Consider the following 17,315-nt stretch of genomic DNA (forward strand, 5'->3'; position numbering starts at 1 on the left):
GATTGACGAGAACGTAGCGGGGTCTGCCTATTTCCTTCCTTCAACCTGTGTGCGCGAGTCAGTACAAATCTGGCTTGAGCTGTGGTGTAATTGAGTCCTACCATGATGATGTGGTATCCAAACTCCGTCTTGGCCTCTCCGTAGACGGGGCTCGCCGTTGTACTAGCGCTCAGAGCAAACGCAACGTCCTCGAACTTTGGGTCCAGGCTTCCCTTTGTCTTCCAGCCCAGAGCACCACCTGTGAACCAATCAGCATGGGCCCTCGCCCTCGATGAAGCTGCGCGCGATGGGCATCACTCACCTTGTCTTGCCTTGTCCTCAGAGAACTCCCTCGCCACCTCATCAAACTTGGTTCCGTCTCTCAGCTTAGCCAATGCCTCCTCCTTCTTGGCATGCTTCTCACACTGATTTTTACTGTCAGCTACTAAAGTCCCAAGAAAAATCCCACAACCAGAGAAGACGATGCTCACCAAGATGTGCCGGACATTGATGGACTGCGCGCCCTTGGCCGCCTTGCCGCCCTTGTCGTCGCTCTCACCCTTGGCACCCTTCTTCCCTCCGGCAGACTTGCCCCCGTCCTTCTTTTCGGCCGGCTTCTTGTCGTTTTTGCCCATCTTGAGGTAGCTGTGGGGTGCTGTGTAGGCGTGATGCGGACGATGAAATTTGGACTGGAGGGGTTGGATAGTGGGGGGGGAATCGACCATGGCAGCAACCCCCACCATGAAAAGACTCTGTCAACGGCGGCTGCGACCAATGGAGTGCGGGGAAGCCAACTTCAACACCACGTCTGATCATCCGGCAGCATCTTAACTTCGCCCAGAGTGGAAATTCCGCGGCTTTTCACGAATTTTTTTGCTTCATGTCGTTTGATTGAACTCACTATTCTTTCCCATGCCATTACCTAGATTTTGAATGACCAAAACCATGGATTAGTTGACGGTCGCCCTCGTCAAGCACTGTTTTCTCAGAGCTTACATGGTAAAGGTTCACAGCTGATTCTCAAATTTGTAACCAGAGACGACATCTCAGCCATATAAATGAGCTATCTTCATTCCGTCATGATGAAATAGGCTTGCCTACTTTCGTCCTACAAGTCGGTACTCGCCATTCCGCAGTGAGTGGTGAGGAGGGCAGGTGTCTACGCGAGGCATCGATACTCTATTTCAATGAAGAGAAACTGAGAAACAACCTTACTCGAATCAGTAGTACGTTTAATGTTTGAAGTGTGAGCTAAGGTGTACTCAGGCCACGCACCAAAATTTTGCAGATTCGGCAACGCCTCGATCATCATCTTGAATGACATTTTGAAAAGTCTAGTAGATGGAAATTCTTTTCTACGGGTATCAATACACTACTCTCTCACGGCCTCTACAGCTTGTCCAATCAACTCGAGAAAGGCACCCTCCTCGATCCGGATATCGGCCCAGTGCCAACGGTCTCGTCGCACAAGACCTCTCTTCCTGCCCTTATCATCATCCTCGTGTCCTACCATCTCGGCGTGGGTGCTAAAGTACTTGTGGCCCAACATCTGCGCCACATTCCTGAATCCCTTGTGAGACATGCTCGACGGTTGTATCTCAACGACAGCGGCGCCGTTCTCCCGGAGGAACATTGTGTGCGTCAGCCCCGCGCCGTGGACGCCTACCAGGATATCGGTGGACTGTACGATTCGAAGCTGTTCGGAGAAGTTCACCGCTCCCAAGTCGATTGCCTGAAAGTTGGCGTCGGGGAACGCTTCCCGTGCTGCGTCTAGTAGGACGTCCTGGTCCAGGAGCTTGCGAGAGCCCCTTCGATCGATGAGGGTGACGTTGAGTGGTTTGCCTTGTCGCCGCCCCGTCTCGAATTCGACGCCGAATTGCTGCATCACTCGTCGTGTAAAGACCTTTAGTAGCGGTGCGTCTTTGCAGTCTCTTTCCTCCCAGTCGTTCTGCCATAGAGGGTTGCTCCCTCCGGCAAGTGGGACAATAATGTTCTGAGGCGTCTCGGCGAGGGCTTGCGCTTGTGTTGAGTCTTCCAAGGCCTTGCTGAGGCGAAGTGGCTCACGACCTGCAAACATTCCCCACAATGGGTATAGAGGTCCTTCTTCTTGGTTGTCCAAGAAGACTACCTGGGTTCGTGGGACGTCCCCGGGGATGGTAAAGAAAGGTTTATTAGGATCGCCGCCCTCGCGACTGAGCCGCAAGACGTCGAGGGACATAACCATTGACCATATCTCCATGAGAGAGTGCCAGATGTTGGAATGGCCTTCTCTCTTCACGAGGATTGTGAACGGACGGCTATCGTGGGAGCTTGACGCTTGTGTGACCGAGGACGGCGATGCCCCGGCTTTGACATTGACGAAGTTCTGGAATAGGAAACCCGGGCCGGTATCGTACCAGTAGTTTCTGATACTTGAAAAAGGAATGATGCCATTCGATGTTTCGTTGCCGGTAGGTTGTCGCACATCGCAGTCCACATGAAATTTACCGCTTTCGCGGTCCAGTACGGCGCCCTGGCCGATGCAAAACGAGTCGCGGTTATCGTTGGATTGTGTATGACTATGGAAACATGTCAGGTTTGCGCTTGACTCTGCCGAACAGTACTGAATCCTCTGGTCGCGGAGTTCGTTGAGGTATCGAGGGCCGAAGCGTTTGGCGCAGAACTCCGACTCTGGCAGGTCCGGCTTGCTCAACGTCGCGATTTCTGGTAGAGAAGTCGGAACCTCTTGCTTTGGCGGCCGTGGTGTGGGGTGGAATGGGTTGTGGAGAAACGACAGCCTGCCGCCAGTTTGTGTAGACTGCGACGACGACACAAGAAGGTGAAGAAGGATCATTACAAGCAGCGCCGCCGCCCCGGCCCGCTTGCTCTTTGGTAATAGACGCGAACGCATGGTGAGCAGACATACGGAGAGCCCATAAGAAGCCGAGCGCCGAAGGTTGTTCGGTTGATACTTGATAGCGGGCATGATAAATCAAAAGGAGGTCAGGAAGAGGGAATACGTGACGTGAGTCCCGCCGGTGGGGAGGAGGGAATGGCTGATAAACTTGCTCTCTTCCCGGCAGACAAAGCAAGTAGGCAAACCAACAAGGCTGGAGGATGGGTTCAGCTCTTGTGTGCAAGGAAGGCAGCCTGAGCCCCGTTCGGAATCACCACCAACATGCTGCATGCCTGACCAACAAAGGCTCAGGGGCGGGCGGACGACAAGAAAGGTGCGCTCTATCCGCGCGGCCTCCCAGCCGTTGGAAGACAGTGTGTATAATTTGTTCCCTCTCCACTCATGTGCATCTTCCAGTAGTTGCCCCCATGCACTTAGCCGCTGATAACTTTCTGTTGGACGGAGAAGGTACCCGACCCCCCGGTCTCCTGCAGGGGGCCATGAGGTCTTACAAGGCATAGGCAAGATGGCCTCCGGATACGGATTTGAGTTGCGTTGGACCGTTTGCCGCCCGCAGAAGGTAAGTTGGCATATGGCTGGCCTCTTGTGGCGGCAAACTGTCCCATCACAATACTCTAATACGGGTGGTCGTCGGCGCATCCAACGACGAAAGTGGGGCGCTTCCGTTGTATCACCGGACAAACCAACCAACCAACCATCTTACTCCTAACGTGGCGCTTTTCCCAGAAAATTCTCCCATCCTCGAGTCCGTATGATCCGGTATTCTCGCCAGAACTCAATATTCTTGTCCAAGGAGATATGTTGCGGTGAATCGTCGGGCTTTGTCGGGTCCGAATCGCCTGGGTCATATATCATTTTGCCAACGTCCTATCGACCCATTTATTTTGGGGCACAGACCAATGGTTTATTAGCTTTAAGGTGCTGTTGGTACAGAGTAGCATCCCGCCAAATCTGACCAGGATCTGTATGAGAGGATGTGATGAGAGAGTATCAGTACCCAGCTCTTGGGCGGCGCAGGCCAATGGTAGATCTGTTCGAGCTGCTGTTGGTAGCAGCTCGTTGTCGCTGACCAGGATTATCAGGCGGATATGGCAGAAAACCTGGCGATGATTTTTTTCGTTTTTTGCTGAAGTACGTACTCACTGAACTACTGAGAAGCCATGAGGATGACAGCAGTCTCTGCTCAGCACATCCGCCAACGTTTGCACTATCATTACTACCACTATCAATACTCGCTCTAAGTAATATTGTGACGAATGGATATATCATGTACCATTTACTCTAGAATAGAAATTTTGAAAAATGTCATTAAGAGGCTTAACGGTAATGACTGAGGCAAAACAAGGGCAGTATGCCTGTATGTATAATATGGCCGGGCGACTGTAGTGTCACCTATTTGGAAGCTATACAAGGGCTAAAAGTTGTGGGTTCGTATCTTGAACCAGGATCCTCAGAAGCAGGCTGTAATGAGAGAACGGCAGACTGCAGCGCAACATAAGCCCGGCCACTCCCCTGTACCAAACCCGAGTCTCCGAAAGACTCGATGGGTTCACAGCCATCTTCCGAAGTCAGCGGAGGAACTATTCTCCCTGTTGTTTACCATCATCACCTTGGCTTGATAGAGCGTTAAGGGGGTCAAGCTGTGATCTGCTTGTTTTTCGCTACCGTCCGGCGACTCGTGTAAGCGATGGAGCCTTCAACTCTGGCTGCTCATGGCTCGCTAGCCGTTCTGTTGATTCTGCCAGCATATCTCGCGACACTGGTTCAGGCAGCTTGTGCACCATATCCTGTTCCCATACGACTGGGCAATGTTTCATTGTCAAACGGCCAGGTAGCGAGAGGCTTAGAACTAGCCGTTGGGGAACCCAAGCAGAAATTCGCTTTCATCCCGCAGAGGTATTCAACCTAAACGTCTATTGTTTTCTTTGCGGAATCTGTGGCACGTTGCTAACGAACATATTGACTCAGTGGCCAAAATGGCACGTTGTTGTACGGCACCAACGGTGTTTGTACTCTTCGCGGCTCCGACAAATGGTCGAAGAACGGCTGCACCTCCTTTCGAGGAGGTTCTTATAATTCACTCGCATCCAAGACAAGTAAAACGACATCACAAGATGCTATCCCCGAAGATGACGGGTGGCCAGACATCAACCCTGTCGTTGATACGATGAAACTCAATAGCAACCTTACGCTCGATAGCCTGGCAATGGGCGTAGCGTTGAGCGATTGGGATACTCAAGGCTATTACGCCATGATGGGGCTAGGTTTAGGGTCCAACTCTACCATATTGAGGGTCCTGAGAGAGTCAGGCAAGATTGCCTCACGAACGTGGAGTCTCTTTTGGGGCCGTGGCTTTGGGATGTCCTCTCAGCTGGACGGCCATCTCATCTATGGAGGCTACGACCGAGCAAAAGTATCTGGAAAGAGGTACACCCAGCCCCTGACGCCCAACATTGCTCAATGCAAGTCGCAACTCGTGGTGACGGTCACGGATCTGACCATGAACTTCGATAATGGTACAGACGTCAGCATTTTCCCGTCAAAGTCGAGCGCCATCTCCACCTGCATCAACCCAACGCTTCCGGTAATGATGAGGATGCCTCTGGATCCTTACTTCTATAACTTCCTTGACTACACGGAAAATACCATCGAGAACATGACTCGCTCCCTCGGGTATCACTACTGGAACATGAAATATCTTCCCAACCAAAAGCCGTATGCCCCCCCTTTTTCCCCAAGTTGTGTACACCCCTCCAAGCGACTCGGGTCGACTATTCACTTCAGCATGCTGACAGAACTTACGACCATAGATACGACGGTGCTCTGACAATTACACTCTCATCCGGTTTAAAAATCCGTGTGGACCGCGACAACCTCGTTCTACCACACGTATTACTCGACGAGCAAACAGGGGAGATGCTCGTCAATGCAACAGAGAAGGACATGCTCATCGACTCAATGCAGGATGTCAACAAGAATGACATGGCGCAGCTCGGCTGGCAGTTCCTCTCCGCCGCCTACCTTCAAGTCAACCACGACACGTCCGAGTTCTCGCTCTGGCAGGCAAACCCCACATGGAGCCAAGATATCGTGGCTCTAGACTCCAGCAACAATGACGTCACCGAATTCTGTTCTTCCCAGTCTAACGACGGCAATAAGACTGTGAACGGCGGTGGAGACGTGGGTGGCAGCGGGGAGGGCAGCGGAAACGACTCGTCGGCAAGCACAAGCTCCCCCGGTCTCTCACGCGGAGCTATCTCCGGAATTGCCGTTGGCGGAGCCGCAGTTCTAGCCCTCATCATCGGAGCTGTGGTATGGTTTCTCAAGAGAAAGAAGTCGAGGGCTCCTTCAATACCCTCGCCGGGCATGGGGCAGAACACATCATGGCTGCCAGAACCTCCGGGCCAAGACCTTCCCCCAAAGACACCACCAACGTGCGAACTGGATAATGGAGATACTCCAACCTTCCGGCGGTATGAGATGGCGGGCTAGATAGTAATGAGGGCCGACACAGTGGTGCCAGAAGTAATATTACATATGGATGACGTTCGAAGGGGAGCTGCTTTTCTTTTTCAGCTGTAGAATCTATTTTGTATTATACCTCATGAACACTCTATCCTTCTCTTATGCTCGAGTGTGACTCTTTAAGTGAGCCAAGTCGGTATATCATCCTCGGCGACAACCAGTACTTGGTGCTGTACGGAGTATTTCTATGTTTTTGGTGTTTCGGTTGTGAAGACATCGTTGGTCTGCGAGGTTAGTTGAGTAGGAGGCGCACGGGCCTTGTAAGCGGTCTACTGACCCCGCGGCCATAACTGAGTGATTGTGAAGTCTGGCATTTGTAATCCCACTGAAAAGTGGTCGGAAAGGAAACAAGTCAATTCGCAGTAACTTGGAAGACTGAAGATTGGATTGATGTCTAAACAAGGTTGGCTATTCTTGTCTTGCAAGGCGGCCTAGGATCTATTCCGATTCGGGGAAAAGGGATCACTATCCCACGGCAAACTCACGATTTGTCATAGATCTTCAAAACCCCCTCTCAATTACTTTGTAAGCAAAAATGCCATTTAGCTTATCAAACACAGCTGAACAATGTCAGTCCTTCCTCGGAGCCAATTTGTCCGTCCGTGTCTTAAGTTTCAGTGAATGCGGGGTTCGCGGCAGGCAGACCGTAGCACCGGAAACAGCTTCCAAGTTGAGTGCAAGCTAAGCGCAACGTAACTCCTAGGGTTTCCTACCTACTCATAAAAGAGCTTGCCAGAGTCCCTCTTGCCACCGATCTGAAGATAACTGGTCAGATTAACTGCAAATAACGACCGAGACGTGGAATTTCAGTAGACATCAATTATTGTTTAGTTGTATCCAATCTAGTTGACAACCATCCCAACAAATCTCCACAAAAAGCCGCACCAACAAAACCAAAATGGCATCTGAGAAGCTTCAACCGATCAGGGTCTGGACGTCCAAGAATGGCCCGAACCCGTGGAAAGTTCACTTCGTCCTCGAGGAGCTTGGGATCCCCTACGAAGAAAAGTACATTGACTTCCCCGACATGAAGAAGCCGCCTTTTGAAGCGATCAACATCAACGGGCGCGTACCCGCCATCGAGGACGACAGCACGGGCATCACGTTGTGGGAGTCCGGTGCTATCCTCGAGTACCTCGTCGAGACGTACGACAAGGAGAAGAGGTCAATCAGCTTTGAGCCGGGCACGGCCGACTACTTCCACGCCAAGCAGTGGCTGCACTTCCAAATGTCCGGTCAGGGCCCGTACTTTGGCCAGGCCATCTGGTTCCACCGCTACCACTCCGAAGACGTGCAGAGCGCCAAAGACCGGTACATCAAGGAGATTCGGAGGGTTTCCTGGGTGCTGGACCGAGCTCTCGAGGGACGCGAGTTCCTGGTGGGCGACAAATACTCGTATGCGGATATTGCCTTTATCCCCTGGTTCAATGTCGCATTCTACCCGTGGTACAACATGAAGGTTCCTGGTGCTTTTGCGGACCAGATCGATTTTGCAAAGGAGTTCCCGAACACGGCCGCATGGATGGATAGGCTCAGAGCTCAGCCTATCATTGCGGAGACCTTGAAGAAGAGAGCGGAAACTCTGTAAAAGAAGAAAAAAGTTAGAAAGTTATCCGTTACTGGAGTCAAATGAGAAAAGCAAGTCAGTGTTTGAGTGAGCGCGTATAAGAGCAAATGCGTTGTGACGTGCTGCACATTACGACATAGAGACATCTCGGTCCGAGGCCCCCACTATTTGCGGAAGAGCCAGCCGGGCCCGCCTCCGGGCCGCTTTTTGTCAGCCCAAACAAGCCCGAGATCGACCCGGACGGGCGACTCTCGTTCAGATCTCTCAGCGGCTCGTCCGAGAAGCCGGACAAAAGCCCGCTTTCATCTCGCCTTCCCATTGTTTGCGATCTCTGTATCCGTCTCTCGTCCGCTACAGTGGGGAAGCGAGAGCACAACGGCCCAGAAGAACGAGGTTGGCAGGTGCCATTGTACCCGCAGCAGTAAACGTAATTGGAGGAGACGGGAGCGGGCGGGGGACAAATACCGCTCGGAGCCGATTGCAACCTTGAGATCATTGATGTGTGTCTTGCTTCAGACTGGTATACTTGCCTTTTCCGGACGAGTGGGAACAGGACAGTACACTTGCGTTTTGGCACATGGCAAATCAGCGTCGATGCAGAGTCGATTATTCACGGCTCGCGTCCTCGCGCGTTGAAAAAGAGTGGAATTTCTGGGGCTACCTGCAACCTGCAGCTTACGAACCATGAAGTTTGAACACCCTACCTACGCACACACAGGCACGTATTGGACCCAATTTCTGTGTAAAACCGAGATCTCCGAGTGCTGGAATTTTCTCTTAGCTCGGCACCAAGGAGCTCAGTGTTATCGCTGGCAAAGGTTACCTCACCGTCATTGATGGGGCTTTCTATCGTTAGCCTTGTGGGAATAAACCGGGAGCTAGTAGGATGCAAAGCGGGAGAGAGAGAGAAAGGCAACTTCCCTGTCGCACCTGGTATGAAGTCACGTATCAGTCTTGCTAATCCTCAATGACTCAATGTCGTAACTTACTCGGTGTTTCTTCCGCTGCCGTCTGTTACAGTCCCAACTCTAAAGAGACATCACACCCATATCAGTCGAAGTCCGATATCCAGGAAGTGTGTTCCCTTGGCGCTCTACTAGGTATACCTGAGGAGAAACCTATTGGGAAACAGGATGCAATCTTTTCTACAACGCCGGCGCGCGGGCGTTGAAGCCCAAGCGCAAATCGACAGAGACATTGGAAAAGCACAGTCCTCAACAGCGCCAAGCAGGCGGCACGACGACACAGGCAGGGATCTCGAGAACCAATCTTCTTCGTCACAGGAGGAAGAGAAGCGAGCAAGTCCACTTCTGGAATCACCAGGCGACACTGCCATCACCAAACCCGAAAGCAACGAGCACCGGAATCATGACGGGGAGTACGATGCCGCCGGTACGACGGTCGAACGGAGTCAGACGGCACGGACAGGACATTCCGAAGGCACGGCCCTCGGCCGCGTCCTAACCGGCATCCACGTCCGGGACCGGACCGGCGAAGAAGGTCACGGCGGCCGTGTCTTCGTCGTCGGCTGGGCGGGGCCGGACGACCCCCTGGACCCGCACAACTGGCCCACGGCGAAGCGCATCGGCGTGACGCTGCAAATCTCCCTCATCGCCCTCTTCGTCGGCTCCGCGTCCGGCATCGACGCCACGGTGCTCCCGCAGGCCGCGCAGGATCTCGGCGTCAGCCAGGTCGCCGAGTCGCTCGCCACGGGCCTCTACCTTGTCGGCATGGGCCTGGGCTCCCTCATCGCAGGGCCCTTTTCAGAAACCTTTGGTCGTAACGCCGTGTACGCGGCTTCCATGGCCGTCTTCATGATCTGGATCATGGCGTCCGGCCTGGCGCCCAACTTTGGCGCGCAAATCGTGTTCCGGTTCCTGGCGGGATGCTCCGCCTCGACGCCCCTCGTCTGCTCCGGCGGTTCCATCGCAGACATGTACAACCGCCTCGAAAAGACGTGGAGTTTCCCCTTGTACGCGATAACGTGCTTCGGCGGCCCCATGATCGGCGCCGTCATGGGCGCCTACATCGGGCCTTCCAACGCCGTGAGCTGGCGCTGGGTAGAGTGGACGACCCTCATCTCCTCCGGGCTCGTGCTGGTGCTTGTCCTGCTCTTCATGCCCGAGACGTACGGCCCGCTGCTCCTGCAGTGGAAGGCCGCACACTACCGTCGCATCACGGGCGATGACCGCTTCCGCTCCGAGCACGAGATTGTCGATGCCACGCTCTTCAGCCGTCTCAAGACGAGCATGACAAGGCCGTTCCTCATGCTGACGGAGCCCATCATCATCGCCATGACGCTGTACATCACCGTCGTCTACATCGTCCTTTTCACCTTTCTCGTCGGGTGGCCCTACATCTTTGAGTATACCTATGGTCTCGACCAAGGGCTCGCCAACATCATCTTCATCTCCATGTTCGTCGGCACGCAGGTCAATTTCCTCTTTGTGCCCTTCATCTACGCCAAGACAGCGAAACGAGTCAAAAGAGATGGTGGAAAAGCGAGCTTCAAACCGGAGATCCGTCTGTGGTACGCCACCTCCGGCGCGGCCGTCTCCGTCCCCATATCGCTTTTCTGGCTCGGCTGGACAAACTTCGCCAGCATCAGCGTCTGGTCTGTCATCTTCGCGGTCGCTGTGTTTGGGTACGGCGTCACCGGCATCTTCATGTGCGTATACATGTACATAATCGACTCGTACGAGATCTACTCGGCCTCTGCGCTTACCTTCGTCGCGCTCATTAGGTACATGGTTGCGGGCGGCATGACCGTGGTAGGAATCCCCTTTTTTGAGAAGATGGGAACGCACTACACTCTGACTATCCTCGCCTGTATATCGGCCGTGCTTGCGCCGATCCCGTATGTTTTGTATTACTACGGCCACTGGCTTCGAGCCAAGAGCCGCTTTGCGGTGTCAATGTAAAGTAGTATCATGCATATAGATAGCGTCACTTTTCTACCAGATAGCACATTACACTGCACATACCAAGTATGTCTGTCCATTAGTTGCAGGATAGTCTCTATCACTCTACCTAAATTCTGAAATAAACTGAGCCGCAAGCTGGATCTAGCAGATGTGGTGCGCGACCAGGCTGGTGGCCTCCTGTATAGAGAAAGTTGCATCTGTACTTGATCACAACATCGATTGTAGTCTAATGAACCCGAGGGTTGAAGGTTCTTGGATCAACAAGGATCCAGAAGGACACCCCCAAACGAAAATTCTCCGATCCATTTTCTCTCAAAGTCCCTTGAAATGATCAGAAACACCTCGCCATCGCTACCTACTTCCGCTTCTGGCCCTGGCGCCTCACACCAGCCGCTATTCCTCAGCGTATTCCAGAGCCCAGGTGCGATCATTTCCCCTTCATTCAAGTCCACCGGAAAGTACCTTTCTCTGATCGTGTTTTCGGGTGAACCATTGGGGAATCAGCAGTGAGGTACAGGCTGTGACAAACCAGGACAGTTCTTGCCTGCAAATGACCAGAATATCCACTGAGAGCGATATCGACCACGATCTATCCACTTAGTGTGCCCGCAAATCTGCAAGTTGACGATTCGGCGACATGTTAGGATGGTGTCGCCAACCGGTTTGACCTTGTTATTTCGCAAGATGTATTGGTCAACGCTGGTTCCAGGAGGGGTAGCCGTGGTCTTCAAGAGCCTCTCTGTACCAGTACAAAACGCCCAGGAGCGGGCCCGCAGCCGGGCCGGAGGTGTAGTTATTTTGTGGACCAGTGACAACTGAGGTGACTGGCTGAGCTCAAGGAGATCAAGGGCATTGATAGCCACTGACGATGTCGAGAGTTCAATCTATCAGGCGCGAAGACCCCAACAATTAGACACATCACAAAGCCGGCCAACCCCAAGGAAGCCGGGAATAGACTTTTGTAGACTTTTTGGCAAAGGAGAAGAAAAGACAAGAGACACGGGTTAGGACGGCAATAGTAGTCGAAAAATTCTTCACAAATCAGCAACTCTTTATTCTCAAGGGTTTCTCCTATCTATCCCCCTTCCCCTCCATCCCATGGACCTTGCCTCTTGAGAGATGTTGCACTCCCTACGATCTGCTTAATTGCTGTGAGTCTTCTCAACTCCCACGTTGAATATCTCTACCCTTCTTTCCATCTCGGACCTGCCGCATCGTGTGACATGAGGTTGGTTTTCTTTTTGCTTCGTATCAACTGCCTGCCAGCCTAGCCTGCCTCCCTGCCTCCTCGCCACCTCCCTTTCCCCCAACATCATCATCATCGCCCCTCCTGCGACGTGGCCGTCCAATGTTTGGTTTTTTTTTGTCAAAGAAGAGGAAGAGAAGATAAAAAGCCCCTACACGGAGTAGTTACACAAACAAAGCTATTGAACAGCTTGAAAATAAACGCCAGCCCGTGGGATGATGTTTCCCCCCCGGATAACGAGGAGGCTCCCGACCATGCATATGATAATAGTAAAAAAAAAAAAAAAGACACAAAACTTTACATCGTGCTGTCGTCGCTTCCGTTGCATTACCATTTCGTATGGGAATCATCATCCCCAAGGAATCAAAATTCAACGCAGCCAACCCCCTTTCGAGTCGTGATAATCATGGGACATGCGTATTTGCCCCCTCCTTTCTTGAGACATTTGGCGGCGTAGTGACTACCTGCCTTGGGGTCTCGAACTGGCCATCTCGCCGTGTCGTCCACGGTGCTGGGTTGTGTCGTATGCCTGAAGCACTCTCGATTGACTCTCATCTGCTTGGGAGAATGCGTACCCGCGCTGCTTACGCATGCGTTGCACTTGTCGCACCTTGCGAATTGCCTTTTGGAATTGCTCCATTCTGGGATGGATTAGTGGGCTGTCACCGAGGAGGGCTGTGAGTATTAGGGAGTAACATACCTTGGTCTGTAATCTTGGATGTTGTACTTTTGAATCTCCTGAATGTGATGGTATGTCTGCGGCATGTACATGCGCTTGGCAAACTTCCAGGCAAAATCGCGCATAAGACACATAATCGCGAGCGCGAAAGTTTGCAACCAGAACACCGGGCTGCTGTACAGCTTGGGAATGACACCGTGGTACTCGGCCGAGAAGGGGATCATGGGGGCGACGGTGCCGTATAGAGCGATGAAGCCCCACCAGAAGAGCATACTGCCGGGAATGGCCATGACGTGGTACTTGGTCCAGTTGTTCGTGATTAGAGCCGCCTTGCCGAGAACGGTGAGCAGAACCGCAGCGTACATGGCCGTGCCCCAGACCCAGTGACCGGCGATTTGTCCATCGCCTTGGATGAGTTCACCATACCAGATGAGTTGGCCAAAGACGTAGAGGATGATGGAGTGATACACAGCGTTGGCAACCCACTCGGCAAAAACCTTGATTTTGAAAAACTGGTTTTGCTGACCCATGTTGTACAACTGCGGGTAGCGGTCGAGGAGTCTGGCGGAAATGAACTGGTCAAGAATACCTAGGGCGAGGGGAGGAAGGACAGTATAAAAGACGTTATAGAACGAAAGCGTCCAAGACTCGTAAATGACGGCTCCAGAGAAGACATTTTGGAAAGTGTACTGGTCAAGTTAGCAATCTAAAGTCCGCAACTCATCCGCCACTCATCCGTCAATAAACTTACCCAAAACTGTGTCATGTACAAGGTGATGTTCTTGTAGAAGGAGAACAGAATGGTCTTGGCAACGCGCTGGTAGCTCCAAGCGCCGTGAACGAGTAGTAGCTTTCTGAGATACCGGAACTGGCCGATGGATACGTCGGCGCTTCGGGCGGCCTGTAGACCTTCCATACCGCTGATGCCCACACCGATATGGGCAGCTTGAATCATTGACACATCGTTGGCACCGTCACCAATAGCCAGCGAGATGGCCTCCTTTTGATACTTTTTGACCAACTTGACGACAAGAGCCTTTTGAAGGGGAGAGACACGGCAGCAGATGACGGCCTTGCACATGATGGCAAGGTCAAGGAATTGCTTCTCGAGGTCCTTCTCCAAGGCGTACGTCAAAGACTTGCCATCGATGACGAGGGCGAGAGTTTCCGTTTCAATCGTTCCGTCTCCCTGAGTACGAATAGCTTCGAGCTTCTTTTGTATGTTGTCACGAGTTGCCTCGGCACTTTCCTCGTTCACAATCAAGAGCATCATATCCTCGCTAAGCAGCTTGCAACTCATTCCAATGTTGATGGCGGTCTCCTGACGATCGCCCGTCAGGACCCATACTTTGATGCCGGCCTGCTGAAGCGTGTGAATGGTCTCGGGAACACCGTCCTGAAGGCGATCTTCAATAGCAGTCGCTCCAAGGAGGTAAAAGTCGTGCTCAATAAGTTCTGCTGCCTTGTCCAGCTCATCGGCACGGTTGCCGCCAACGGTCATACCGGCCTTTTCAAAGACCTGGAACCATTCCTGGAACTCCTGCTCGGGAACTTCACGCATGGCAAGGCAGAGCGTTCGGAGACCTTCGGAAGCGTACTCTTCCAGGTGGCGTAGGGTGGCTTCAACGTGGGGGTTCTGATCGTTCAGGCGCTCGAGAATGACAGTATCGGCACCCTTGCAGTATACGCGGACCTTTCCGTCAGGGCATCGATAAATGGTTGACATGCGCTTTCGGGTAGAGTTGAACTCGCAAACGGCCAGAAGTTCGTACTCAAGCTCGCGTCCTCCAGCTTCGATGAAGACCGACCTCGGCTTGCGATCGGTGAAGACGTATCCAAGTTCAGCCGCGCCCTCGACGAGCGCACCCTCATCGGGTGAAGCGGCTTGATACTTGATCTTGCCGCCCTTTTCCTCGCTTCTCTCGGGAATGACTGTGTGGCAAGTAGCCAGCAACGCCAGGAAATGATCAATCACGGGAGCCGTCTCGTGGCTCTTGAGGTTCTCCGCCAATCTCTTATAATCGTGGATTCCAACCTCGACACCATCCTGAATCGTCGCCCTGAGGTCCTCGGGAACATCTTCGGCATATTGAATACCGCCAATTGAGGCCTGTTTGAATTCCATCATATTGCAAGTCAATGTGCCCGTCTTGTCGGAGAAGACATACTCAACCATGCCCAATTCCTCAACCAAACTCGATGTTCTGCAGTTTGCCGGAGTATCCGTTCTGTCGTAGTAGATATCGAGATCGTCGTTGATGAGGATTCCATGCCAGTACTTGACCATTTCCAGCGTGACAAACAGAGAGATGGGCACAAGGGAGGAGAACAAAACCCAATATGTGACCATATCCTTGAAGAAGGTCTTGATGATATCGTTGGCAGAGCCGGTAGAGTCAAGCATCAGGTACTGGAGAGCTTGGCCCTCAACCTTGCGCTGAACAAGATCGCCTACTGTGCAAATGACGCTAAGCACAAGGAGGATACCGACCAGCACGAGAACAAGAATGTTCAGCTTCTTTTCGACCTTTGTGCGCTTGATGGGTGCAGCAGTGGCGTTACGCATGAGCTTTGTCTCGTGTCCAGTGAAGACAACCACACCATGGATCCAGGGTGTATTACGAAGAGTGGCACCTCGAAGGAGAAGCTGCTCGGGGTTGAGGGGCAGCTCTTTTTCACCGCCACCAGCCTGCATCGTCAGGGTGGCCTCATACGTGTACAGACTGCTGTTGGGCTGTTCAGACTTGATTCTTCCTCCGAGTCGGCTCAGATCGCTGGAGCTGACCATCGTACATGTCTCTGGTAACGCCTGCTTGATCTTCAAGTTTGTTTCTCCGTCGAGGTTGGCTGTTTCGATGTAGCAAAGTCCCTCGGGCTCGGAGCTTGCAAGCAGGACCAGATCGGCAGGGAAGGGCTCTTCAGATTCGACGCGGATAATGTCTCCGACCGCAACATTGATCCACTTGGATTCCTGGAAGGCGGTTCCGCGCAGAATGCGGGCCTTGGATGTGTTCAACTGGTGGTCGGCTTGTTTTCTTCGGTAATCCTCCACCAGCTCCTTGCCTGCCGATACCATCATGACGATGAAGAGCGGAATGATGGTAGTGTATCTGTTGGTGGGCGAGAGGTTGGGGATTTGTTGCAGCGCAGCCGTGAACAAGAAGAAGATGTTGGCAAACTTTGAAAACTGTTCGAAGAGGAATTTCGGGAGGAAGGTTGCGACATTGTACTTGGCCGTCGAAATGTGGTTGTCGACGTACTTGTTCGCTGCGTTCGCGGGCGGGTTGTTGAGATGGATCAATCTCGGGCCCAGTGTCGAAGGATCCGGCTTCTTTCCTCCAAATCCAAACTTGAAGTTACCCATGTCGAACTTCTTTCCCCCCTTGGCTTGCGCATCGATGCCAGAGTCTGTCCGTCCGTTGCCGCCGGCCTCCGTCAAGGGCAAGTCCATCTCCGAGTATCCTTGGCCCATCCCAAGCTTGTTCTTCATGCGACCAAAGAAGCCTCCACCCAAACTTAGGACGCTGTTACGGTTCCGAGCATTGGACCTCGCAGAGGGGTCCCCGACGTTGTTCGTACTCGTCGCGGCGCCGCCTTGTTGGTAGTATGATTCGCCTTCGGCCGAGTAGTCGTCAAAGTCGTCGGCGTATCGCTGGTAATTGTTTAGTTCTGATGTTTGACTGTAGTGTCTCTGCATGTATGGGCCGGAAGATGCGCCGCCAGAGACACCAGGCGATTGAGGGCCTCCAGGTAACGGTCTCAGTGCTGAGGGTTGCTGTGTGTGATTCCCTCCTCCTCCTCCTCCTCCTCCTCCTCCGCCGCCCACAAAGTCATCGTACGAAACGGAGGGTCGGCCTTGGGCCTGGTCTTGATCGTGATTGTAGGAGCGTAAAAGGTCGTCGTCGTTCATGTTCGATCGCTGTCCAGCATTGTAAGTCGGTTGCTCGCTATCCAAGTCTAGTAGCAGGTCGTTATTCGAGGGCCCTCCTGGAGGACCACCCGTAGGTCGTCCAGTCATGCCGGGAAGGCTAGTAGCGTTGCAAGGCGATCAAGTTGCAAGTGTCGGAATGGCCAGCATGCGAATTTCGAGGTGATTGGATTACCGTCGTGTTTCCGGACACATGAAGGGAAGAAGCGATGCAGTCGAGAGGGTGTGGTCGCGCGGACAATTTGGCAGCCTGATCGGTGGATGATGGAGATTCGTATCGACAGCAGTAGTGTAGCTAGAGGCGACGACGACGACAACGACAATCGGCAATGAAAGCGACGCCGCAGCTGGGCGTTTGCTGAGGGTAGCTGATGTGGTGGGAAAAAAAGAAGTGGCCCAGCAATCCGTATTTGTTGCAGCACAGCCTCCTTCTGGCGCAGGATTAGGATTACACAGTGGTCGGCTTGCGCTACGTCAACGGGCTGAGTGCGCAAGTGTACCGTAGGTACGGAGTAATTAGTTGGTCCCTGGCCGAAAGACGGTCCCCGGTGGCAGTGGCTCAAGAGGCAAA

At 52.9% G+C, this 17,315-nt stretch overlaps 6 protein-coding genes across 6 annotated transcripts; 3 read left to right on the forward strand and 3 right to left on the reverse strand.

Moving 5' to 3' along the window:
* Positions 1-27: 27 nt before the first annotated feature.
* Positions 28-614, reverse strand: PIN4_2 (Peptidyl-prolyl cis-trans isomerase pin4; the record flags this gene model as incomplete). Its single annotated transcript, XM_053194550.1, has 4 exons — positions 28-45; positions 102-238; positions 302-404; positions 471-614. 4 exons carry the CDS (start codon positions 612-614, stop codon positions 28-30), a joined length of 402 nt encoding a protein of 133 aa, XP_053048046.1.
* Positions 615-1,351: 737 nt separating this feature from the next.
* Positions 1,352-2,869, reverse strand: N0V96_007666 (uncharacterized protein; the record flags this gene model as incomplete). Its single annotated transcript, XM_053194551.2, has 1 exon — positions 1,352-2,869. The coding sequence occupies one exon, from the start codon at positions 2,867-2,869 to the stop codon at positions 1,352-1,354; it is 1,518 nt and encodes a 505-aa protein (XP_053048047.2).
* Positions 2,870-5,126: 2,257 nt separating this feature from the next.
* Positions 5,127-6,367, forward strand: N0V96_007667 (uncharacterized protein; the record flags this gene model as incomplete). The annotated part of the gene is made up of 2 exons (XM_065758096.1): positions 5,127-5,590; positions 5,686-6,367. The coding sequence occupies 2 exons, from the start codon at positions 5,127-5,129 to the stop codon at positions 6,365-6,367; spliced, it is 1,146 nt and encodes a 381-aa protein (XP_065613238.1).
* Positions 6,368-7,298: 931 nt separating this feature from the next.
* Positions 7,299-7,988, forward strand: N0V96_007668 (uncharacterized protein; the record flags this gene model as incomplete). Its single annotated transcript, XM_053194553.2, has 1 exon — positions 7,299-7,988. The coding sequence occupies one exon, from the start codon at positions 7,299-7,301 to the stop codon at positions 7,986-7,988; it is 690 nt and encodes a 229-aa protein (XP_053048049.2).
* Positions 7,989-9,100: 1,112 nt separating this feature from the next.
* Positions 9,101-10,888, forward strand: N0V96_007669 (uncharacterized protein; the record flags this gene model as incomplete). Its single annotated transcript, XM_053194554.2, has 1 exon — positions 9,101-10,888. One exon carries the CDS (start codon positions 9,101-9,103, stop codon positions 10,886-10,888), a length of 1,788 nt encoding a protein of 595 aa, XP_053048050.2.
* A 1,709-nt stretch (positions 10,889-12,597) lies between these two features.
* On the reverse strand, positions 12,598-16,834 carry DRS2 (aminophospholipid translocase; the record flags this gene model as incomplete). The annotated part of the gene is made up of 3 exons (XM_053194555.2): positions 12,598-12,778; positions 12,838-13,505; positions 13,568-16,834. The coding sequence occupies 3 exons, from the start codon at positions 16,832-16,834 to the stop codon at positions 12,598-12,600; spliced, it is 4,116 nt and encodes a 1,371-aa protein (XP_053048051.2).
* Between the last annotated feature and the right edge of the window lie 481 nt (positions 16,835-17,315).

Source organism: Colletotrichum fioriniae, assembly GCF_027942845.1.
Source record: "Colletotrichum fioriniae strain IMI 355084 chromosome Unknown scaffold_9, whole genome shotgun sequence".
Lineage (NCBI taxonomy): Eukaryota > Fungi > Ascomycota > Sordariomycetes > Glomerellales > Glomerellaceae > Colletotrichum > Colletotrichum fioriniae.